This window comes from Echeneis naucrates, chromosome 5, assembly GCF_900963305.1.
Source record: "Echeneis naucrates chromosome 5, fEcheNa1.1, whole genome shotgun sequence".
NCBI classification, from domain to species: domain Eukaryota; kingdom Metazoa; phylum Chordata; class Actinopteri; order Carangiformes; family Echeneidae; genus Echeneis; species Echeneis naucrates.
This window is the reverse complement of record NC_042515.1, coordinates 13,088,955-13,114,677: the sequence shown is the minus strand read 5'-3', so window position 1 is coordinate 13,114,677 and position 25,723 is coordinate 13,088,955. Positions and strand designations below refer to the sequence as shown.

The following is a 25,723-nucleotide window of genomic DNA, read 5'->3' as shown; positions in this document are numbered from 1 at the left end:
CAGCAAGATGGGAAATGAACCCAAACATATTTTTTTTTAGCTGAGCTGCTTTTTTAACTTGTCAAATCATCACATGATGGGAAAGTCTGTGAAAGTCAAAATCAGACACACCAGCCTCTTCGTGTGAGCATCCTCTGTCATGCTCAGACCCAGTTCACAGATTAAACCCCAAATTACATTCTGACATACCAGTTACCTTTCAAAAATAGAAATAGAGAATCAAAGAATTACAGGAACTGGCACACAGTGATAATTACAGAACTGTATCACTCCCTGCTGTATGAAGTAACCTAATCAAGCAGAGGATGGTAGTAAGGAGGTTTAGAGGGAAGCTTGAGGCGACCGACAGCTCTGTGAATCACTAAGTAAACGCTCTTTAGTGCTCTTCAAGTATTGAGGAAGGGGTCTTTCTACTTCTACTAACCCTGATTACAGTACTCAAAGTGGCTCAACAGCATTAACAGGAGTGAATTAGCTTCTTTTTAAACTAACAAACTGAGTAAAATCACATATCACACAGCAACAGCAGCCCTCAGTAGCAGAGGATCTAAAAAGGACCATCAAGAAACGACTAATCCAAATTATACTAACTGCTTTGCTTTCAATATTCTCATTCATCTCACTAGAGCTGTACCAAAATGGATGTAAAGTAAAAATAATCACAATAAATCAAATTCACAATAATGGTCTTTCTTCCTATTCTATTTTCTGTTGGAAAAATATGAATTATTTATTTTGTCATGGAGCTACAGTTATTTAGGGTTCAATTTTCCTGTTTCAAAGCCAATCAATTTCTTTGGAGTGCAATTGTACAGTGGTAGAGTCGTAAAGTAAAAACAGCATGTTCTGAGTTTCCCTTCAGTTGCAAACCAGTGATGCCGTCTGACAAAGCCGGATTGCTGAATGACTCTCTGGTTTGACATGTGATGGGTTGTGACTTTGAGGTTAGTGCCAATCCGGCTCACTATCCCATTCCCTGTGGCTTAGCACGATTTGGGATGACAGATCCTTTCAACAGATCCATCAAAGCTGTTTTGGATCAGCTGATCTGGCCTGGGTCTCCTACCAACAAATCCCCTTTACACTTAATGGAGACTGTGAAAGATATAGCAGAAATCTCTCAAATGATTTAATGATTGATAGTGAAACTACCTGCAATTATTAATTTATGTCGGGCCTGAAATTGAGCATCTATCACTGTGGTTAACTTGGTGAGATATGGGGGTTTGGCCTCAAGCAACAACCAGGGCCATTAGCACAAAGAATGGGCTGTCAGGTTAATATCAGAGCAATATGGGGCATTTTAAGAAATATGGTTTCACACACACACAAATTTCATTTTGGAGAGGTATAAATGTGCAGCACAATTACCTAGTCTCTATACAGCAGCATAGTCTACAGAACATTTGAGCTGCAACAAAGGAGTGCTTTTCCAATTACTATTTTGTCCAAAGAAATCTGACTTGTTTTGTTGACCCCTTGTCAGAAACCCCAAACTATCCATGTTTATATTGATATTACATTCAGAAAATAAGTAAATCCTGACAACGGGGAACATAAAAACAAAACTACATAGTTAGCAAGGGATTGAAAACTCACTCAAAGGGTTAACTGCATCTCGAGCGACCTTACCTTTGAAAACAATGGCACTGAGTACTGTGGGAAACTGGAAAAAATGAACTAGTTCAAAGCTTTGGAGAATGACAAGTGTGTGCAAGCACACTAAATTACAACAAACAACACAAAGTATCACCTCCCTGTGGAGCGAGCAGCACATCTGAACCTCTGCGGTAGAAGAAACAACATTTTCAATTACAATATGTATAATGGTCAACTGAGGTTTCTTCAAGGTTTCATCTTTATCTGTCTGCCGGGTGAACAGGAGCAGGCCACCGAGGGCACAGAGCCCAGTGCCAAACACACTCATGCCTCAGTAAGCACAGACTCTGCTCACCAGCTGACTTTGACTGACTTCCAGCCATTGGCCGTTTGCTAGACACGGAAATCCTTTTAAACATGGGTAATGAAACTCTCCTGCAGTGATACTGGTTCATAATTTGCATTAAAACATGCCTCATATTCAAATGACATATGTGGGTTCTCTGCTGCCTGATTTCCAAACTACTATCGTTTTAACTTCAGCTAAAACACCTACTGCTTTTAGAAAGGCTGCTTCCTCTAATCTGATCCACGAAAAGAGAAACCACAGAGGGACAGACAAAAGACAGTGTGTGTGTGTGTGTGTGTTTGTGTGTCCTGGGTGAGTTTTTTTCCCTCGATGACAGTTCAAGGCAGAAAATCGCACGGACATGCTGTTTGTCACAACAAAGCTCCAAAAAGCAGCATCCACCAAAAAAAAAAATAAATCAATGAATGAAATAAGGAGACAAAAATATCACTCTGTAACTGCATTGGAACTTCAGGGCATCACTAAACTCATTATCATGTCACGACTCACCAGCATATCAGAGTTTGCTGAGCAGAAATTAATACTGAAAAACATTACGGCAAATACATTTATTGGGGCCAACAGAACAGCTTGGAAACAAACAGCCAACAGACTGAGAGAGAATGAGACACAGGAGCAGATGGTGAGAAAAGTGACAGTGCTGTGCTGCCGTTAGAGCACCATGAGAATTCCCGGCTGAGAGATGTAAACAAACACATGTGCTTCGTGCATACTTACATCAATCATATCAGACACGTCATGAATGTAATATTTTGCCACAACTGCATTTGTCGCCGCCAGGTTCAACAAATAGTCATTCCGGGCCTTTGTGCATTTCAGCTTATTCTCTGAGTACTTGGCTTGCCTCTGGGGAGGAGAAACGGGACAGAAGAGATGAAGGAAACATTAAGAAACATCAGTGCAGGAAAACTGGGTAGGAACAGTGTGAGTCTGTTTTCAGCTTCAGCTTCAACGGACCATCGTACAGAAAGAGAGGGCAGGGAAAGTTTGGAGAAAAAGACTCAAGAAGCTTCCACTGGATATTCATGTGAAACTGTGTTCAGTCAGTTTGTGTTCCGGCTAACAGAGATAGCAGAAAAAAGTTTACTTGACCTTGTGCGTTTCCCACTATGACACACATTCCCTAAAAATGTAGTTGACCAATTCTTATTTTGGATATTTGCAGTCTTAATGACGTTATAAGTTAAGTTTAACTTAACGTGGTTGGAAACCTGTACGCCAGCATGAATACAAATATGTGTGATTGATACTTCTGTGTAACGGTACTTGGAAAAAAAAAAAAAATGTAAAGGACATGACAGCATTTCAACTGTATTATCATAACTTATTTCACACAACAATTCAGACATGTCTCAGAAAAACACTAAAGCTGTTTGAAAACCATCAAAACTGGTATAATTCTAAAGCAGACACTTTTAGCCGATATTTAAATGATTTATTTGTATATTTCAGTGAATGCAGACGTTTTCTTTGTATTTTCACAAAGCAATTATGAAGCAAATTTCGGCGGTGGGTTAGAGGAAAACAGATTAACTTTTTTTCTTCGTCTTCCAACCCGCTTGCAGCCAGAGTAATGAAACAGAGCTTAGAAGGAGACACAGGCAGAAAGAGGATATATTCATCGGCATGCTATGCTATAAATAGTGTTGGTTCCTAAGCTGAGCAACATCTCTGAGGATACCAGCCTGAAGTAGGGGAAACGCGGTCGCTCCGTAGGCCTTTTGATATCCTGCACCTGAGAGATAATGGTGGTCTCGTTTGCATGAGGAAATTCATGAAGGAGATCCAGAATAAAAAATGTATGAGTATGTCTAAAGTACAAAAAGGCTCCAGAGAGCATAGAAGATTTAAGAGACTAGAAATCTGCGCAAGACGGAAAGTTGGGTTAATGGCCAGGAGTAATGGAGTGCGCTCAGTATGTGACTGCCTGCCTGAAAGTTTCTGACATTAGCTGTTCACCTCACTCTCCAGGTGAACTTAACAAAAGCAATGCATTCTTTATTCACAAAACAAGACCTCATCATTCCAAGCTCCTATGTACCCTCAGTGGTGTCTCGAGTTTTTCCATTAAACCAAACTATGTACGTTGAATTCAACACTTGTCCCACCTTCTCTTTCATCTTCTCAATTTTTCTGACGGAGCTGCGCCTGGGCTGCCGGTCCTCGTGGCGCAGCAGGTTAACGTTGAGATCTCCAGACTTGCTGAACTGCTTCTCCTCCTGCTTTTCTGCATCCTTCAGCTTGCTCTCTGCACTGATGCTCTCAGTGTGGTACATGTGGTATGTTTTCATCACCTGCAAGAGAAGAGAGCCAGATATTTCATAGACTGACCATTAACAGACCTTCTTGTTATGACATTTTATCATGTAGACCGTCACAGATTGAACTAACACGGTCCTATATTTTTTATTAACTTCCTGTACAGTACTGAGACGGACTGAGAGAAACAGATAGAGGGGCTGCAGGCCCTCTGTCAGGTTTTGTATCAATGTTTCATATGAAATTAGGGCTGATTGAAGTGGACAGCAAATCAATTGTTCTTGTTATTTTTCAAGCAAAAAGGCCAAATGTTCTTTAGATTCAGCTCCTCAGGTGTGAGAATTGCCATACATGACAGTTAGATGAATATTTGTTGGTGAAGCGCAATATGGTATTCAATATATTGGGATTTTTGGAGAAATTGTTATTTTTGCAAAGATTTTGCACTAAACCTTAAATGTCTTGATTAAGAAAATTAACAGAAGATAATGAAATCATTGTTAGTGTCTGTTGTGTGTGTGTCTGAAATATGGAATAGAAAATGCTTCAGCTGTATGTTTAGTACTTAGTACATAGTACATAGAGGCTGCCATCAGCCTATATATATATAATTATGGCCGTCAATACAGCTGTAACACAGATGTCACCATATGTGGAATATTTCAAGCAGATCCGGTGGCCCAGGATTGTGTGTAGTTGGTCAAGTTTTGAACTCAACCCTCCGTTCCCCCTTCAGTGTGGCTTTCCTGGCCTCTTCATCATTTCTACTACAGCTCTCTATCGCCACAGGCTTGCTCATCTTCAGCCTGTTCGTGCTGCAAATTGACAGCCTTGTTTTCTGTGCTCTCTGCAGCTACCTTTTCACTTTGATCTCCTCTTAGACACTCACATTTTGACACCAACACGTTGATGACAAGACTTTAGTGGCAGAAAACACTCATTAGACAGGACAGAAACATCCTGCATCTTTCTTAACTTTTCCCAGATGCTCACTGAGAGTCTCTTCTGTTATGGAGCTCATTTTCAGGCCTCGTAAAGGAGCATCCCAACGTGACTTCCATCTTCAAATGTCTCAAATATTCAGAAGTTTATATTAACACCTCAGGATGTTACACAGTCAACACAGGTATTTATTAGTTTCCTGTGTTCAAGTCAGTAAGTGCAACACTTACAGTAAAGTTGCTTTTATCTCTCTGAGTGCTGCTCATCAAAATCACATGTTCTTTGTTTGGTCACTCGTAATTATAATTTTTGTCTGACCTCCAAGCCTGTGATAGTAATAGTTACAAGTGCTGCCACTTGAAAAGCCTCAATTTATTCCCCCCTCTGTGCTGGAAAAAATACCTCTGCTTCACAGGCAGAGCAGGAACAACAAAAACAACAAAGTGACAAAGAGCTCCAAGGCAAGCACCTGAGAAGAAAAATAAATAAAGAAAATAGAAGACGCAGGTCTATCCTCAGAGTGACAACGCTTGCATCGGTGTAGCTACTCCACAAAGAAAGAAACTAGGCTAGCTCTGTTCCTCCCCAGGCAGTCAAAATGTTTCCTTCAAATTCCTTTGAATACATGCTAGATTTCTGGCCAACTTTGAACCATCTGACTACAGGACCTAAAGACATAAAGCAATTTGCAAGAAGACTGAGCTTCAGCTGCATCTACAGGAGGTATGTGCATAGTTGCGTCCTCTGATGACAGCCTGGGGCTATTTGATGCCTGAGCAGAGTCTGAGCTGATGAAAGAAACTCAGGAGGGAGGGAAGGGAAGGAGGAGTTTGTGTTGAGCGAAAGGACAGAAGTAGATATTTCTATTCAATAAAAATACGTGCTTCATTTCGTTTCATCCCTCACCAAAATATTCTCCTATTGGATGTAAAAATCTGCTATAAATGAGGATAAAATTACAGGATTATCTACATGGTGGATTGTGCAAGGTAAAAAAAAACATTGAAAAAAAAAAAAACAAAAAAACATAAAATTCTTCCCACACATCCAGAAGTACAGAAGTGAACACATTTTGTGGTTTTCTTTTGTTATATGGTGTCAACCTGCCACGAATGAGAGGTACTCCATCACCTGTCATCTGTGACACAGTTTCAGAGTCAGTGTTGTTGTCATTAACAATAGAAAATACTCTGTATGACGCCGAAGTGCAGACAGCAAACACAAGGTGGCTGATCGAACTGATAAGATGAGCTAAAGCTTATATTGATCCCAGTGGGGAAATTAAGTCGATGTAGCAGGATATTAACACAGATTGGAGAAGAAGAAAAAAAAAAACAAAAAAAACATCAAATTTCTATGAGCCATATTGCTGCAAGCAATGTCAGGAATGACTGACTACACAGACACTGAGGCCTTTGCTCCCATTTCTCATTTCAGATTCTGTGTTACTGCCAAAGCCACAGATAACGGCATCTTCGCTTTCATTAGTACCTGTGCTCATACTTTGAACAATATTGGAATAATGGCTCCAGCTCACAGTCATGCGTCTCCCCCCCTTATGTCTCACTGAAGAGCCAAGTATCCAAATGAGATTTCACAGTTTTCTTTCAGGAAAAATTGTTTTGTTGGCAGTCGGTAAACACGGTTAGAAAAATACCACAAGGCAACTGCCATGCGGCTGCACAATTGATTTAGCTATTTTTGTTCAATCAAATACTAACAAGTAAGAAGTAATAAAAAGCAATGCTTTTTTTCCTCCAACGGACAGTGTTAGTGTTGCCCAAGGGGCCACAGTGTCGTGAATTTAGATTATTGCGATACATTTGAAGCCATTTTGCTTGCCTGAATTCTGTCAAACTTTGCAGCTTGTGGTGGTAATTGGGAATAGTCAATCCCCAGCCAACTACCTTTGTGCAATGTTTAATTACAGCTGGTTCACAGCTTCACATGGGCAGCTTCAATAGAACAATCAATGAAAATATATGCCACATTGAGGTTTACCAAAATGAAAGTCATTAGACAAAAAAAAATAAAAAAACAATAATAATAATAATCGTGCAAAAACAACAGCTATTGAGTATAGTCAAAACACAATTAATTAGAGAAACAAATGTGAGATGGGAAAATCTATGAATTTTATTGACGAAGGAAAGTCCATCTCATTGCACAAACACATCTTTCACCTTAACTGTGAAGTTTCACACAACTCCCACAGCGTTATTTCATTTATAGAAAGAAGAACGCTATATGTCCACGTTTGGATTTGTAATCTTTACCAGACAGCAGCTGAGACCTAACAGAGCCTGGGGGGGGGGGCGCACTGTTCTCCGCCAGAGACTGGCTGAAACAAATAAAAAGTAAAAATGTATAAATAGAGAATAATGATTTATTCCCACGTATTTCTGGATTCCAGTGGGAGCCTGACACTGAAACTCAAACTGAAACTCACTGGCAGGCATAAAATAAAAAAGAATTACTGTTGTTTTATTTATGATATGAAACTGTCACAGAGTACGGCAGTATTTGAACAATCACAGAATCCCTTCAGTAGCATACCGTGTGTGCACCCTTCACTGACACATGTTCCACATAACACTGTCCACATAACACAGCATCCAAATGTGCAGATGGCAGATCAGGGAGAGATTCTAATACTGCCCTTTGGTAGTTTGACTCTCATCACATTGCTCAGATGAATGTGTCATATAAAGCGGCTCTGCTATTTCTTCTGTCTCACCTTAAGGGACAGAAGATCACAGAAGCTGCCTAGAGCTTGTCAAGTTCAGGACAGTAAGCTTCCCTTAGTGAGAAAGCTTCTCTGAGTGCAGCACCACTACAACGTGGCCTTTTCCCCATCATGCATTCATCTTTTCTCCAAGAATTCTTATAATTAACAATTCGGTGATCACCACTTATTGTCAACAAATATAATAAAACATAAATGGTGACTGGGGAGAAAGTGAAAAGAAAAGCAGTTGAAACAGCAATGTCAATTAGAAACATTGATCAGAAGTAGTTTTATAACATAACCCAATTTAAAAACACAAATGAGAAATGTGGAAAAGTGTCCTCATCAATGCTGCCCTTGATTTTTGTGTTGACAGTGAAATCCAAATCAAACTGATAAACACAATGGAATATTCATTATGAGGGATTTCTGAGGGCTCGTCCAATGGGGAACAGTTATATATCAGTTCACCAGAGTTTTCTTATGGGAACATATGGGAAGCAGCTGCAGGATGCCTGAAAAAAACGACTGCTTGGGAACTAGGAAAAAATGTACTTTCTAGATAAGTGATCATGTTGTTGTTAACCACAAAGGGGAGTTGAGTATTGTACCAGTGGGGAAACTGGTAATAGCTGACTATCTACAACAAATGCAAATAAGCAGCTGGGTTGGAACTGGTGACCTAAAATTGCTGAGTGGTCTATTGTTGTAGAAACAAGATGCACATTATGTAATCTGCTGATTATTTTTTCACAAGAGCTCTCTACTTAACTGATCATGGAAACACAATCTAATAAATGATACAATCATGTATTATGACAGGCAGGTATTTCACAGGCCTCCACAGACAGTGAACCCTCAAGCACAGCTGAAGGAGTTGCCAGATGTTGGAGTGATTTGTAGAGAGTTGGAGGAAAGTGTAATGTTCCATTTCATTATTTATGATTACGCAACTCTTTTCTCAGTTATCACAATCGTAATCCCCATTTGGACTAAACAAGTGCTCAAAAAAATTTAAATAAAAGAAATCACAAGTAAATTAACTTAAAATCCCCTACTTCACACTAAGGGAAACAAAAAAAATAAAAAAAATTCTGTAAACATTAGAAACGAGAACAGGAAAATGTCAGGAAGCACAGAAGAAAAAGATGTTGATGAATTTAGGATGGGCTGAATAAGGTGGAAGAGATCAACACATAGGGGAGAGTGTATTACTTACAGTGTAGAGTTCATTTGTCACTTTCACCAGCTCCTCGTGCATCTGGATTCCAATGTCCTTGCTCTGAAACAGAGCGAACAGAAAGAAAGGGGGTGAAAACAAACACAGACTAAACATATGAGCCAGCAACAGTGACCTGCTGAAACAAACTCAGTCTGCTGTGGTGTTACTGAGACTTTGTTGAAGCGGAAAACTATCTCTACAACTTTCAGATGGTTGACCACCAACTTTGATTCAGATATCTGAGGACATCAGATAATGATGACATTATCATGCCCACCAGACAATAAAAGCTTCTCCTATAAGTTTTTATTCTCAGTGGCCGGTGAATGTTATGGCCTCACAGGAACTTTAAAAGGTTAAGTCTTCTAATTAAAATTGCTCTTAGCTGAGCCTGACTGAGCTGAGGCCCTAAAACTTGCATTCTGATTTATTTGGCATTACGTTTAATTTAGTGGATATTCAAAATTTGAAACTGTAGATAATAACCAATCATGTTTCAAGACGGTGATGTGGACAGAAATGTAGGAGTATGATGATGATTTGACCCACATTCAGCCTTAAATGAGCCTGTTTTTTTTTTTTTGTCATTCATGACGTACATTTTCCATTTCAATTTTTTGTTCGGCGTCAGATGGTTGAGTGGCGAGATGTCGTTTACATGAGCAATTATGCAGGCAGGGGCCAGTGTAGGGCGCTGACACAGTGCTTTAACAATATTTGAACCTTTCTACCTGTGGATCAACGCTCTGAGCTCCATTAACCACAGCAGGGTTTTAAAAGAACCGTCCCTTGGACCCTGGACACTGAACCATTTTTGAACTTTTCGATTACAAATTACTTTATGGGTTGTGCAGAAATTGCAAGAAACTTAAGTGGCTGCAAACTACAATCCCTCACAAAGCCTGGCAGCTTTGATGAGTTAACCTTAGCAATGTGTGATGCTCTAGAGTTTGACATGGAGGAGAAAACGGCCCGCAGTAGGGAACATCAAAACTGACCCATGGGGAATAACAGTGAAACCTCTAAAACACCAGAACAAATCCAGCTTGTTGGTGGGATCTTCAGCTGGGGGATGGAAAGGAAAAAATGTTGAAAGGGAAAAGGTCATGCAAACTGGAGCCAAATTCATAAATTTAACAGCTGCAGTTAAGCTGGGTGGGCTGCTGGGGTCCAGCTAAACTAGGTGACGCATCATTTGATGGATGCACAGTGTGCATTGTGTGACATGGTTTCAAATATGACGTCATGAAATAATAAGAAGCTATGAAATTTTCCATGAAGCACCATTTACCAGTGTCAGCAGCTGACTAATATCTCTGAGTGCATGCCCAATGTGATGACTCAGAAAGATGCATAAATGGTAATTTTACATGTGAATCATTATGAGAAGCTTCATGTTCTGTCAGGTGGAGGAGCTGTCACCTCATAATAAGCGCAATAAGCAAACGCACACACAAACACAAACACACACACCTCAACTCCAGCCACACCCAATCACTGTTCACCGGGTTTCATGCACAGATGAATGTAATATTTTGGTCCACACCCTGATTGGCTGTTGTGAGCATGCTTGAAAAGACTTGCTACTGTTGAGTCAGAGACGACTTTAATCAGTCAAAGAAAACCAAAAATGAAAAACAAAAAAACAAAAAACTGTTGCCTCCTTAAATTAGATTAAGCAATGCATTAAAAAGAGGACAGACTAAATAACCTCAGCAATAAAGAGGGTATTTTTTTGTTTTTGCTTTTCTCTGGAGGGCAGGCATTAAGTCCTACTCAAACCGGCACTGGACTGAATGTGATAAATCGGGAAGATCCTCACAGGGGCTCAGGCAGCTGGTCAATGCATCTCCATGCATCAGTGGCTCTGAAGTGAGACAGACTGCAGCACGTACTGCAGAGGCTCAGGGGGAGCAGGGAGGGTTCAACCAGAGAGTGCGCGACTGTGATGCAATGCACTGTAAGAGCCGTATAGAAATGCCAACAAATACACAACCTTCAAATCTTCCTTCAAAACAGAATGCAGCACATTTTGTTGCCACTGCAGCTTATTAACGTATTTTCACTGCGCACAATTTATATTGAGAGTCACAGAGTAAAGAGCAGAGATCAGGATTAACATGACATGACATCAGACCTTGTTGAACCTGTTTTTTCAACTGAAATTAACACCAAACACCATTGTGGGAATATGCAGCTACATAGATCACCATATGTAATTTTGCCACCATATGTGGCAACATAAAATATTGAACATAACATCCTAATAAAAACGATTTAGTCAATATTTATGAAGCATTCCTACTATAAATCACATAAAAAATGTATCTTTTGTCGTCAGCTGCACAATTTGATTATCTTGCCATGTCCACAGTATGCCACAGTCGGTCATCCAAAGCTCTTCTATTCTTTTCATTTTCCGATTTTTCCTCAAGAGTCCTGTAAAATTTTTGATAAATTAGAATTTTTCCACCAAGCAGCAGCTGTGCCATCAAATATAAGGAAAAAACTAACTGAGGGTACCTGACTTAAAAAACAGAGGAGTGTTTCACTCTGTATCTGAATGAAGCCTTGTAAGCATTGAGGAGACCACCTACAGGAAGGCCTTTAAGGTGAAAACAGGATTCTGATGTTTGGATAAGACTTCAGTCATCTCTGCTATGTGCTGACAATGAGCCAGACGTTGCTCACACAAGAAGGGGGCTTGTAGAGTCTTGGGCCAGATGGGTCTCAGCTCCATATCTCCCCACGTTGCCTCCACCTCTGTGCAAGCCTAACAGAACTCGTACCACCATTCAGCAGTTCAGAAAGATAGAGGCAAGCTGCATTCAATTCAACAGCCACAACGTGTACCTGGCCAGTCTGACTGGAAAGTATCCACAATGCCTACTGATGAAAAACCTGAGTTTGAAAATAAGACGTGTATCTGTATCCTACCTAGAAAGGACTAGAAAACAAGGAGATTGAGATGAAAGCTTCACTGACCTTCTTGAACAGGCGGATGACATCCTCGCTGATCTGAGCCAAACGAACAATGACATTGTTGGTGTAGATGTCACTGAGGGTGGCATGGTCACGGCTCTCACGCCTCGTCTGGTTTAGCACCAGGTACCAGCAGTTTACTGAAGAGAGCAGGTGCTGATCTTTCCTAAAAAAAATATATATATATATATGAAAGGAATACATTATTGTTAGAATCTCCGAGTTTAAACCAAACTTCGACGACATGATAGCAGCTGTGAGAGGCCATAGTTTGGCTTGGTCACAATGACAATGCACCCATGCTGATGTTCATCAAGTATAATGTTAAGCACTACCATTTTAGTGTGCGTGTGTGTGTGTGTGCGCATGCTAAGACTGGATATTTAGCCATAAACTCAAAGTTTGCCTGATGGGAATGTTAAATTCCAAGTCATAACCCATAATGGAGAAAGTAAACTCTGAAAATGAAAAATAATTTTCCTACCTACTCCTAAATGTATTTCAGTAAAAGCAGTGAAATGTCCAAACAACCAGCATTGCCATCACCATCACCATCACCAGCGCAACTATGGCTAAAATTACCCTGAATGGTTATTGGAAGAACAAAAATGGCCAAACAAAACTAATGTCTGGCCCACGGGCAGGTGGCTTTTGCATTGTTTGACCAAGTGTTATTCTTTAAGCAGAAAATAAAAAAGTGAAATCAAATGCTCCATTTTTGGTTTGTCTTTCTGCCATCATTTCCTATCCGTCCCCCATACTGGAATAATGCTGCACTCTACTAAGGCATCAATTGATTTAATGTATAACGCCAGTGACCATAATGATCCTCAGAGTCGTGATCTCTTATTGCTTCATAATCAGTTTAAACTGTCTCTGCCTTGCAGGCTTTCACGTAGAAAGACCAAGGCACATAAACAAAGCAGACGGACAGACACATACACACACACAATTCCCTTAATCCCATACCCTTGTCTGGATCCGATCTGAGGATTAATCAATCAAACGACCCCATGGAGGAGACAAAGAGAGAGCGAAAGAGGGGGGATGGAGCAGAGGAGGAAGAAAGCCAGAGCGGGGTGGCGGATAGGGTTTCACAGTGGAGCAGAAAAAAGGGATGAGCATCAAAGAAACCTCCTTCAGAGAGCCTTCGTAATGCCAGTCGCATTTAATGAAGTTGATATCTTGCTACTTCACTGTGCTTTCTCCATTATTCCTTTAGTTATCTGTGTGCCGGAACACATTTACACTGCGCTCACAAGAAACACACACCAGCGCATCAAGGACTCCATTTATTGTTTGGCCTGCATTATTACTGACCATGGTGTCCTGAGAGGTAGCTCTTACTCACAGTTAAGTCAATTAATCGGCAATTACAGAAAATTTAATGGCCATTTGAAAGAGCTGAGAAAATCCAGTCATCAATTGATGTTATATTTCAGGCATGTAATCAAGAAGTACTACTAAAATGATTTAACTGAGCATTCATTTGCTGTATCAGAAAGGGATGAATCTATCCGACTATGAAACAAAATGAACATGAACAAAAAGATTATCCTACGTAGACTTCAATCTCCCTCACGGCCCATTTCTTTTTCTGTCACACCATCCCTCATTTTGTGCCAGTTCAGCTAGACTGACCTATCTGCATGGGAGGGACACACCTCATTTGTGGAAAATTGCCATTTGTGGTGGAGAGATTTAGGGAACAAATAACTCCACTTTCCACTAATCCCTAAAAGTGGTGAGAGATTTGTCACCACATCCCTAAACACAACCAGGCTCTCATTCTGACTTTTTATATCCTCATCAGCTTCACACCCAAACACTCTTAAATGTACTCTTTAAGTAAATACCCAGCTCTCCTCTGATGATTTAAAGTACTTATGATCTCGTGGCCCTCAATTTGCTGGCTAGCATGCCGCTTAAGTTGGTTTTCCTTTAAGGTTCTTCATTGTTTCACTCGATTGTACCAGACTATTTATTTTAAATCCCATATTACAATATGAACTACAAAAATTGAAAATAGCATGTAAATAATAATAGCATTGAATGGACCTTATGGGTATTGAATCTACAACAATGCACAGCATGTGCACTGGGCGCAGCTGTGCTCGGAGCTGAACGCCTTTCAGCTTGTTAGCATGGCCTGAGCACACACTGCATTGCACTGTATGCATTGTGAGTAGGGGTGTGCCCAAAAAAAAAAAAAAAAAAAAAATCGACTAATAAGAATCACGACTCTCATTTACTACGATTCAGAATTGATTTATGATGTATTAAAATTTATTAAAATAAATAAATAAGACAAATCCGCAGGCTGTCTGCCTCCATTTTGGATGTGAGACATCCTGATGTCACCGCGGAGCTGTTTCTGGAACAGACGCATCCGCTGTAAGCACCAAAACAAAGAGGAAACTACAATCATGGAGGAAAGAGAGATTCAACCGGCCCTGTCTGTGTTGAAGGCAAAGATTTGGACTCGTTTTGGTTTTTACCTAGATTCCTATAAAATCTAGTTTATTTTTTCCCAAATTCCGTTTACATTTTTCCCATATTCATTTTTTTTTCCAGTTTTACATTTTTGAGAAGTCACTGGAGGGGTGCTGTCTCTGGTCTAGTCTGGTCTGGTCCAGTCTAGGTCCTGGCCTGTTCAGGTGCCTCTACTGGGAATGGAACCATGCCCACTACGCTCAAGGCACCGAATTCATTTATTCATTCATGGGTAGGGGGGCATGCATTATTAGTGACGCCCCTTGGAGCATTTTCCCAACAGATACGTTCCTTTTTATTCCATGAAAAAAAAAAAGAAAAAAAAAAAGTAAAATGTCAGCCACTTGTGTTATTCCATGTTTACGATGAATTCCACTTTTTCGTGATTGTGGATTTTACAGGGCCATATTTACTGAATCCCCAGGAAGACCAAGCTTGATGTGAGCTTCACAGTGTGCAAGGTTTGCAAATTGAGAATTAAGCACTTTGGTAACTTATTTTTTTTTTTTTTATAAAAAGACACTTTTATTTTTGTAACTTAAGCAATATGTGATATTACTTTTATGCAACAATTCCATCTAAGCATGGATAAATGTTTAAAATTTAATAAATGTGAAAAAAACACGTTAATGTCTCCATTTGTCATTCTGTCTTGCAAAACAGGCTGCAGAAGATCATGAGGATCCTTTTCACACCCATAGATTGAAGCAGAAATCATTATGAATCAAATCATTATGAATCAAATCATTTTGAATCGAAAATCAATTTTGAATCAAATCGCAGCCCAAAAAAAATCAGAATTGAATTGAATCATGAGATATTTTAATTGTGAGTATGCTAATATGCTCACAATGACAATGCTAACTGATACTGAGCACTTACAGTATGATACCCATATTAGTTTAATGATTTAGCAAGTTAACATTTGCAAAGCAGCACCATAAACTTGAAAGCACAGTATACACACTATGGCTGGTGGTGATGGGAATACTAACACTGTATGGTGAAAAAATGAAGAACAGGGGAATTTATCCCCCAATGTTCCTACACAGAAAAACTCCAAATGAAAGGAATGGGACTGTCTCAATATGGCAAGACTAAGATTCTTACCAGTGAGTGTTGAAGTACCAGAAAGTGAGACCTCTTTTTTTCCTCCTTGCTGCTGTCCTAATTTCACAGGAATTAGGAGCATAAGGTCGGTAATTAGGCCTGCACACTTGCTGAATCTCTGGGAGCTGGTATTTTAACACAGTACTAAATGTAGCTCTGGCACTGATACCAAACCTTTTCTATCTGGCTCTGACACAGAGGCCTATCAAACAGGACCAACAGATTCCTCCATTTCAACTCTGTGTCCACTTCTCTGCACTGATTTCCTGTAAAAAGGCTGAGGATCAGTTGACAGTCTGCAGGTCAATTAATCTAGAGGGCTTCAAAAGCGTTGGTTTGGGATGGCTCAGTGCCCTCTGTATTTATACACAGGATATCATTAACATGCAGAAGGCAAACGATGAGCTCTGAGAGTCTCTAGAGAACTGAGAAGGAAGAGGAGGAGAGCAGAGTGCAGCTTCTGGCATCCTATTACATCTGTTTCATCCAGCGAAGCACTGCCTGACTGTATCACTGCTTTTTGCAGTCCTCCGCTCTCCCCCACTGTCACCCTGAGACAGAGACACGTTATACTCTGCAAATCCATGGACAAGCACGGGGAAGACCAGACACGGAGACAAAAGAACTGACTGAGGAAACAGAGATGGAGTGTGTGGATGAAGAATATTGTATTAATCCTTTGATTCAAGGATAAACTGATGGGAAGTTGTCATCATAATGTGCATACCCTGAACAAGTAAGCATTGTATAGAATGGTGCCTGTGCTTTAGTCACGGCTGCACTGGATGCCACCATCTAATCACACAGAGTCTGCGATGTGTCTTAGCCAGGATTTCCAGAAGGAAGTGTGTATTTATCAAACCAGGACTTGGCTCTGTGAAGGTCTTTAATCCCCTCCACACTGCCTGCCTGCTGCTTATCAATGAAACAGCCGAGGAAAAAGAGCCAAACAGTTTCAAAAGACACAGGGCATGTGGGCACATGGCATCAGCTCTACCATTCAAATTTGCTCTGCCCCCATTTTCCAGCAGGGCCTCAAGATGCTACATTGCAGATTTGCACATAATTTAGTGGTTCCCCCCCCCCTTTTTTTTTTATAGGACAGGCTGCCAACATTTGATAACACACAGCTGTACAGACACAGGTGCCAGAGCAGAGCAGTGTGTAGTGCAGCACCAGTAAAGACCAGACAAGTGTCGGACAAGATCTAAAAGACAAACTGCAAGCAAGCTAATCCACTGATACTGTACCTGCTGACTTCCATCAAATGAAGCCATCAATCTGACAAGAGCAGGGAACTGACTGCCCTGTTCAAACAAACTGAGTCTAGAGACATGTAGTAGGTAGTTGAACCTTTTAACATTTCCCCCAAGACCACAAGAGAGTAACAATGGTTTACCAACACAGTAAGAGTATCTGGGACTAAAGCTGCAGTGTCATATCTTATAATTATATTATAACTGAGCATTCATTGCACCTCATTCTTTCAAAGAGGCTGTTTTAATACAAATGGAACTCTGACACAAGCTGCATTACGCTAAATGAGTAATTCTTGAAAAAAATAAAGCAATATCAGCATTTTCAAAGCAGCGCTCTACTGACCATAAAATGAACAGAGACATTATAGCATAAGAGACAACTTTAAGTCTAAAAATGACAGACAGACAAAATTATCTGGTTACAGACACAAAGAGATTACCTCCAACACACACACACGCACTAATTTAGACACCTCTGTAAGCCTCATCTTATCTCTTCCAGACAGGTTATTCTACATCAATATTGCATGAGTTGTCTTTGTAATGGTGCTATACAACATCACTAAATATCTGAATAACAGATTAATGATATTGAGGCACTATCATTTGATGAGGTACATTATAAATCACATTAATGATATACCCTGAAACATCTGCTTCATAGTGAAAAACATGTTGTCTCTTAGGGATATAGCGCACTATTTGACACAGAAACAGCAGTATGGAACAGCTAAGTAACCCTTGGAAGTTTCTTCTCAGAGGCAAATTAAGTCAAGTAGAGGAACGAAATGTTTGCCGCGGCGTAGCTGTAGCTGCAGCAGCTGTAAATCATGCTGGCATTCAACTTGCTAATGAATCTGCACTGAAAGGGTTCAGCCAACAGACTGTAGGCTGAGATCCAGCACATATGGAAGTCTGCCCTGGTCAGGACTTGATTTTACTGCTCTGTATTGACGTCGCTCAAAGACAAAGATACAATTCAACGAAAGTTACCAAACTGCTTCTGAATTTCTGCTTTCCAGAGGGGTTTACATTGAACAACATTTGCTGTAGTGAAAGACAGCCGCAGGCACGTTGAAGGGCTGTCTGAAGATTGATTACAGATGATGAAATAGCACATCAAAGATAACAGAGACAAATCAAGAGAAACTCATGTTATACACAAAATGTAGAGCTCTGTTGGGCTCAAAAATCTCAAATGTCTGTGTTTTTGGATGTTGCACAGTGCATGGCTGGGCTCTGGGCCAATAAAATTATTTTATTGCACAAACAGAAGTGGGGCTTTTTTTTTTTTTTTTTTTGGTCCAAGCCCACTTGGTATTTTGGTGGCCTGCCACATACTTAACTACACCAAAGGGGGATGAAAGGCACTTTAAAGGGTGTGTCACAGCTGATTATCAGGATTTGTGGTTGCTCACTTGCTCAGACCAGAATCATATGGCACAAGGTGCTATCATGTTATGAGCCGTTTGTGGCTTCTCTAAATTCACTGTGGACACAGGGAGCAGGAAGAAGTTGAACCACTTTCATTTTAAAGCAAGCGAGTGTGTGGAGTGAATGGCAGGTAACAAGGACTTTCAGTCTGACTGAACATTACACCCTCAATATATGTTAAACATGAGGAGGTGCCTCATACCTCTCAACCACACTTCTTTTGTGGTCTGCTCTTCAGGAAAAAATCTTTACTTCCTAATTTGGATTCTAAATTTTTCCATAATTGGCTGAATGGGTTAAAATAATAAATGGAACATTACATCTACACATAGCAACCAAATAGTAATGTGCATGGTAGCATGTCTGTGCACTGTGACACTTAGCTAGTCTGTTTAGTGTGATCTTGACAATATAAAGTGTAGCCAACATTGTCTGAAGTTAAGTTGTTGTTGCTTTATCCCTCGCTGTGTGGATTAGATCAACTGTACAGTTCAAAGGTTAAGCCATTGTTTTGCAGCAGCAGCAGCAGCAGCAGTTCTGTCTACCATCAGATGCCAGCGTGAAACTGGCCTGCGCTAACACAGCTGGACTCAATTATCCCGTCAAATCCTCATTCGTTCACACACACACACACACACACACACTGTATGCCCACACTTCCAAATGACCTCACTCTGGAGGGTGTAAATAAATATAGCCAAAATATCTTGCTAAAGAAAAAGGACTGTTGATTAGTTGACAGGAATTTTCTCATAGAGAAATTACCCATAATTGCTACATTACCCACACTGCCGAACGGTGATTGTTAAGTCCCTGCATTTAACCAAGGTTATAACTGTAACCTCAAAGCCCCCGACTCTATTTCAGCAGATCAGTGAGCACCAGGCAGGCCTCTTCATGTTACACGTTTCAGCCTAAAAATAAGATTTAAGATCTGAAAATGTTTGGAATGAAGTCCTGCTGTTTCCACTTGCACGAGTCAGTGCTGGCTTTGGACGACCTGTATCATATAGATTCATGCCCAAGATGTGGTGCCAGATCACAGCTGGGTAAGTGCTGGTTTCAGATTGTACTGAACTTCCCTGTTTGCCTGAGGCGTTTGATTTTGGGAGCGGCAGATCTTAATTTCATGCCCAGTGTGAGTCATGTACCGATGTATTAGTGGTGGTTTCTGCGTCAATGAGTCCTCTTTTCTTGGCCTGCGTGCATTTCAGTATTTCCAGGACAGCACATATAAGGGGGCCAAGCCTGCAGGTGAGCTGATTTTGATATGCTGTCATTACATCACCTTGCAAATTCCCTGCTTTCTGCGCTTTGTTTCATTAAGATATCACATGTAAAATTGTCAATTCTGTAAGAGCAACTAAAATATCTTTACTTTTGAAATTTGTAAGTGTACTGTGATTCCATATTACATAATTTTATACAGTCAGTACTCGGGTATTACATTTAGTCTTTTAGGTTACCAGCGCTGTCCATCATCCACTCATTTTATATGGCTTCCAGGTTCTAGGTTGGGTGGAACCAGCGGCTAAAATTATCCAAACCACAGACCCAGGACATTAAATAAATACTTCAAACACTCTAAAATTAATCTGTGATAAATAACCCACCTTCAATCCTATATATCAATAACATTACTTTAGGAACAATCTGTTTTTTGCAATTGGTTCGCCAATTACAAACATTCATTTAGCCATAAAACAACATTATAAAGGTTTCTTCATAAAGTTAAATGCTAAATCCCAGCAGTACATGTGCTCGTAGTTCCGCAATCTTCAGCTTCTCTAATTAACTTTATCCTCATCATCACACTGACCTTTGACGACATAAATATCTTGACTTTAATAAGAGATTCTGCTTCACAGTACATAAACAAAATGTCTTATTTTGTTGGCTAGGTCTGTACTGTAATCAAAAGTGACACTGTGATCAGCAGTAGGGCTGGGTTTTACAGTAAGGTTGTTTAGAGAATAAATCTCTGTGATCATAATAATAAACTTCAAGTGAAGTTGAAGAAAATGCAATCAAGTAAGTCAAATATAAAAAAAAAATACAACATAAACACACAAAGTTTCAAATGCACAGACATTGCACATAAAACATCTGCGAGGGGGGCACTCACTTGAACTGTTGATGTTCTCGGGAGCTGCGGATCTTGGAGGAGAACCTCTCAGCCAACTTCTCTAAGCTGCGGGAATATTCCAGTTCGATCTCAGCTTTTCGGCGGAAGAACTCTTGCAGGTCCTGCAGCAGCTGGATACGAGACTCGGACTGCTGCTCCAAGCATTTGAACTGCTCCACCAGCTGGTTACGGATCTCTGTCCATCAAAGAACCAAACAGAAGTTACATGAGTTCACTGATTACAACTGAGGTCACAACAGTACACAAGATGTTCTGGTGAAAAACAATGAGCCAAAGATTCACAAGCTGGCATCATGTTGAGAAAAGGTTAATGCATTTTCTGTGAGGGGGAGAACGTGTAGCATTTCAAAACAGGTACATTATTTTAAAACTGCAAAAAAAAACAACAAAAAAAAAACAAAGGGTAGCAAAAGTAGTGTTGCTTATTTTATTCCTCAAAATGAAGGCTACTTTTCATATACGCCTGCTGCTTTGTGTTATATGGCAAATGTGATCTTTTCAGTCAGTGGTTTCTGATGTTGATTGGCTGACTGAAATATATTGACAGGCACCGAACAAGAAACATAAATGGAAAAAGGCAGCCCAGAAAACATTTCTAAGACTTGTGTCTTCTTTACAGCAACATGAAGCAAAGAGATTGCCAAGTCAGTAAGATGAACTGTGTGTGTGACCTCCCATAACTGTGTAAACGGCGAACCAACAGTGAGACCAAATTGATTTTATGAGAAGCTGAGGCACTCCCCATCTCAAAGCAAGTAGTGGAGTAACATTTCTCCTGAAGGGGAACCTGATGCTGCCAGGCAGGCTGCAGATCCTTCGTGCAACTGGGAACCCACACAAGAAACCCAATTCCTCTTTGTAGTGCTGTCATCAGCAGCAATGATGCCTCAACTCAGGAACAGTGAACAAAAACGCAACTGGAAGGAAGCAACATCAGTTAAGACGACCAGTGGTGTCACTTTTCAGAAAGAAGGCTGATCTAATGAGCGTCTCTGATTAAAAATTTAAATTTTGTTTCGAAACTTTGATGCCACATAAAAACATTATTTCCCTCAGCGTAGTTGCGGAGTCAAGTCTAGTAGTAGATTTTGAATGAAGGAGTTTGAGATAAAAGCATGGTCTGTCATTTCATCTCCGTGCTTGTGCATTTCTAATTTTTCCAGTAATCTTCAAGGAAAACCTGAAATAAAGCCTACAAAAATAAAATTTCTTCACTTCCAGCACTAAGTTCCCATTAAAGCACAGGATTTCATGTACTATTTGCTGTTTCTGATGTAAAAATAATTTGTTTGATTGGGTCATTCAAGCTTTTTTTTTGGTTTTGGCTTTATTTGTTGCTAAAGGGTTGGCATGGAAATGCACATGAAAACGGCGACGGAAAAATGAACTTCCCAAATGTCACTGCATGTTGTAACACCCATTTGTTGCAACATGACTCACTGAAAGTTAAAACTCTAAATAAGGACTGAGGATGGATTTTACAAATATCTGAGCCACAGGAGCAACACTGCAGGCGAATGAGCTGCTGACTGAACGGTGAAACCGCAGCAGTGACACAGACTGTGTTTTCATGCTGCTGAGGGTGTAATTTGGTCACCCAAGCCTGCCTCGTGGATATATATGCAGGCTCCATCAGCCAGGGAGGCAGGGGAGGCTCTTCCCTCTCTGTGATGTTGTGCCACCTGGTCTCAGCCTCGAGTGGCATACTTCACTCCGTGGTTAACCATTGTCCCAGTCCTCCCCTTCATCCAGGGGCCTCCCTTTGCCCCAAAGCGTGAAGGGCTTACAGCTCAGTTTTTAGTAGAAGCTCTAAAGCAGCTCGGGGGAGTGATAGTACTTTGCTATATCGGTGCTGTCAAGCACCTTTCGAGACAAGCAGCTATGCTCCCTGTTTGTTGCGTTTCTTTCTTCTTTTTTTCTTTCGTTCAATATTTTTACAGAGAGAAACGGTGCCAAAGCAAGCCAAAAGAAATGCCCCAGGAAAATGTGACACCGATGTGCATGAGTGACAGGGAGGATTTCTGAAAACACTCTTGCACAAAAAAGGGAAGTCAGAATCACCAGCTGCAGCTCTGTATTTGACAGATGAGTTTGGAAAAATAGGTCATACACACACACATGCGCGCCACAGTGGTGTGTGTGCCCTTCCCTCCAAGAAACCATGAGCAATTGGAGAATTATTCCCTAACTATTCACAGCTCTTTGAGTGAATTCATTCGCAGTGGTTTATTCAAAGTGAGGGACCCCTCTGTAATTCTTTTCAATCTGAGAGGAGGAATGCTCTGAATGTATGCCTGCAGTAAAAGTTACAATGATTGCACATAAAGAAATCCTTCTGATATCTATAATTGGCTCTGATTTCTACCCAGTGAAGAAGGCAAGTCATGTTTATAGCTCAGATAAAACAGCTAGTGAATAATTTGTCACTAAAGTCTATATTACTGTCAAGAGTGATCAGTAATTCAAATCTCCAAGAGATCAAGACATTTCAAAGCTGGGAAGATAAATGTTGAATACCATTTTCCTATAGTGACTGTATAACATACAACGTATATGTTCTTCTTAAAAAAAAAAAAACTACCCACATACAGTATATGTAACCTTCCTACCAGTTTTCAAACAGTTCTTTGATCCCACAAACATGGATGCCCCAGTTCTAGTGTGAGTTGGTTCAGCTAAAATATCATCTAAGATACACAAAACATTTCATGTTCAAATGAGCCTCTTAGTAAAAATGCACATGCAATGCTGTGGAAAGATGAATTGTTGTTACTGATTTCTGGAGAGAAAAGGGGGGCTTTTGGCAGCCAGTTTAACAATATCATTATTGGACACAGCCTGTTGTTCAGAAGCAAAGCATTCATTCTGTTAAAGCATGAGCTCATTTGAAGTCGTTGACCTATAATTTGAGATGAAAATTTGCATTTCAAACAGTGCTTTTGATTACGCTGTTACTGGTTTTAGGGATGGGAAGGGAAGTGCTCTTAGTGCAGGTGGGACTTGTTTGGGCAACCTACCAAAAACTCTTCTAATTCAAAGTGGGCAAGTTAAACCTTTAATGTTGGTGCTTGATGAAGCATGTGGTTATTATCTGCGGCAGACCTACTGCGTGTTGCCTCTATGTGTTTCTATTTCGAGATGGAGCCATCTGCTTTTTTTTTAAAGGAAGGAGGGGATTATCTTTGGGAGAAAATGGAGAGCAAGACTGGAGCAACATGGTTGTACAACTCATACAAATGAGGCCCAAAAGTTTTTTTATCCAGGGACAGATTTCCCTTCATTCATTATAGCTTCATTATAGCCTACACTCAAGTGACTGGAATATGTGTAGCCAATAGGATTAAAATCGCTCCTTCTTTTTCTCAAATGTATATATAGTGTATACATAGGTATCTTGCTACCTACCACTATTTACTCTGAAATCCTATATGCAGCTTATAATGTTTACGTGTTGTGCAAACACTTGTTTGCTTTGGTGTTTCCCGTTAATAAACACTGATTCTCAACTGTCTCATTTTTCATCCATACCAACCCAAATTAAGTTCCTTCTGAAGCAGGAAAAAAGAAGTGGCATTAATCCAGTTACATTTCGAGTCAGTGGATTCAATAAACAATGATGGATGGATGGAGTCAGCGTTTTTTCTTTTAGTCATCAAAGTCATCGGCAGATAACTGAGAACATGTCTGTATGTATTATACAAGTCATTCAAGATGAAGTATGTTGAGATGGAGACGAGTCTGCATGTGCACGAAAAAATGTGAGTGGAACAGATCAAATATAGATATCGGATTACGTCCAAGATAAGCAACCATCACTCAATGTACGGGCAGGTTCATTACTGCTGATCCCTGTGACACATTAAGAGAAGAGCTATTATTCATCACAGACACTTTACATTCCTGACCTCAAGTCCTTACATCATCGTTACTGGTGTCCACTGGACACCTGCTCTCCAGTACTATTTCTCCTGCCCTGTTAGGGGACAGGAATTGAAAGCATGGTGGACACTTGCCTTCTCACAGAACAGGAAAACGTCTGAAAACAATAGTAGGATGTCAGAGATCCCTGGCTTTTGACCCTCCCAGACACCGTTTTGGCTCAGCAGCTGTGTTATAGTATGGTGAGTGCAGTTGTGCATTGCTTTTTAACTACTGCATTAAGGTTTAGGTTGAGTGAACTGAAACACATCTGGGCTATAGCCCAAATATTTTGTTCATGGGAAAAAAAATGCATTAAATGGCAGCTTACATCGCCAGGCTCATGCATTCCCCAACCAAGCACAGCAGCACTTGTGCACTCGCCTAAAAAATGGCTGTATCTGAAGAACTGGATACAAGATCGATATGGCAAAATATTGCTTCCACATCATTAGCATTTTTTGGGCCCATGAAAAGCACGGGCCTTCACTGACAGAGCCCATGGACAGCATGGACATTTCAGACGTCCTCTGGCCGGGCAGACTGACTTCCTGTCTGCTCCCAGTACAGTTAAATGGTTTAAAGTTATTCATTTTTTCTACTTGAAATTTCACATATTTGTGATGCTCAGAAAAGTTTTTTCATCGTTTACCTCCTCTTTTATGACATGTTTTTAAGGAAAAACTAATTTTTTTCCAAGACCTTTGCCTTTTTAGGGTGCATTTTGTTTCCAGAGTTGATGGTTTTGAGTGCATAAGGCTGACATGCAAACCATCATGTGCCTGCTCATAAGTTTAATGTGGTCAGATGGCTTGAAGCAAAGTCAGAGAGCACATTTTGGGAATAATTTTGTTTTCTGAAGACGGATATGGACATTGGACAAATGAATTACATTGTTTATATGATGAGATGGAGCTCAGTGCAAAACAACTTTCTGAACATCAACGAAAAAGTAAAATGGTATTTACACTCAGAGGTATTTAGAGGTGTCTCTGATGAATTCAAAGGGCAATATGGACACATTCATGGAGAACAAGGCATTACTGATTATCTTATCATATAAAAATAAACAAGTGTTCCCCACTGAAGTCAGTTCAGGACAGCAGCAACGATCTGCTGGTGCAGCACTTTACTGCAAGTTTGCTCTTTGGGAGAACCACGTGACATCTTGACGCCATGAACGTTGGAGTGCAGTGAATGAAATTTTCTGCAGAGCATCCTGAGGGAAAGCCAGGCTGCACAGGGCAGTTGCCTGCCTGAG

At 40.3% G+C, this 25,723-nt stretch overlaps 1 protein-coding gene across 1 annotated transcript in view; it reads right to left on the bottom strand.

Moving 5' to 3' along the window:
- Positions 1-25,723, bottom strand: part of srgap3 (SLIT-ROBO Rho GTPase activating protein 3) — a 52,035-nt gene that overhangs the window by 17,146 nt on the left and 9,166 nt on the right. The window contains exons 3-7 of the mRNA XM_029502127.1: positions 20,524-20,719; positions 12,106-12,268; positions 9,118-9,180; positions 4,078-4,263; positions 2,687-2,815 (exon numbers count right to left, since the gene is read on the bottom strand). Of these exons, the coding sequence (XP_029357987.1) occupies positions 2,687-2,815; positions 4,078-4,263; positions 9,118-9,180; positions 12,106-12,268; positions 20,524-20,719 (737 nt within the window). The remainder of the gene's footprint in view (positions 1-2,686; positions 2,816-4,077; positions 4,264-9,117; positions 9,181-12,105; positions 12,269-20,523; positions 20,720-25,723) is intronic.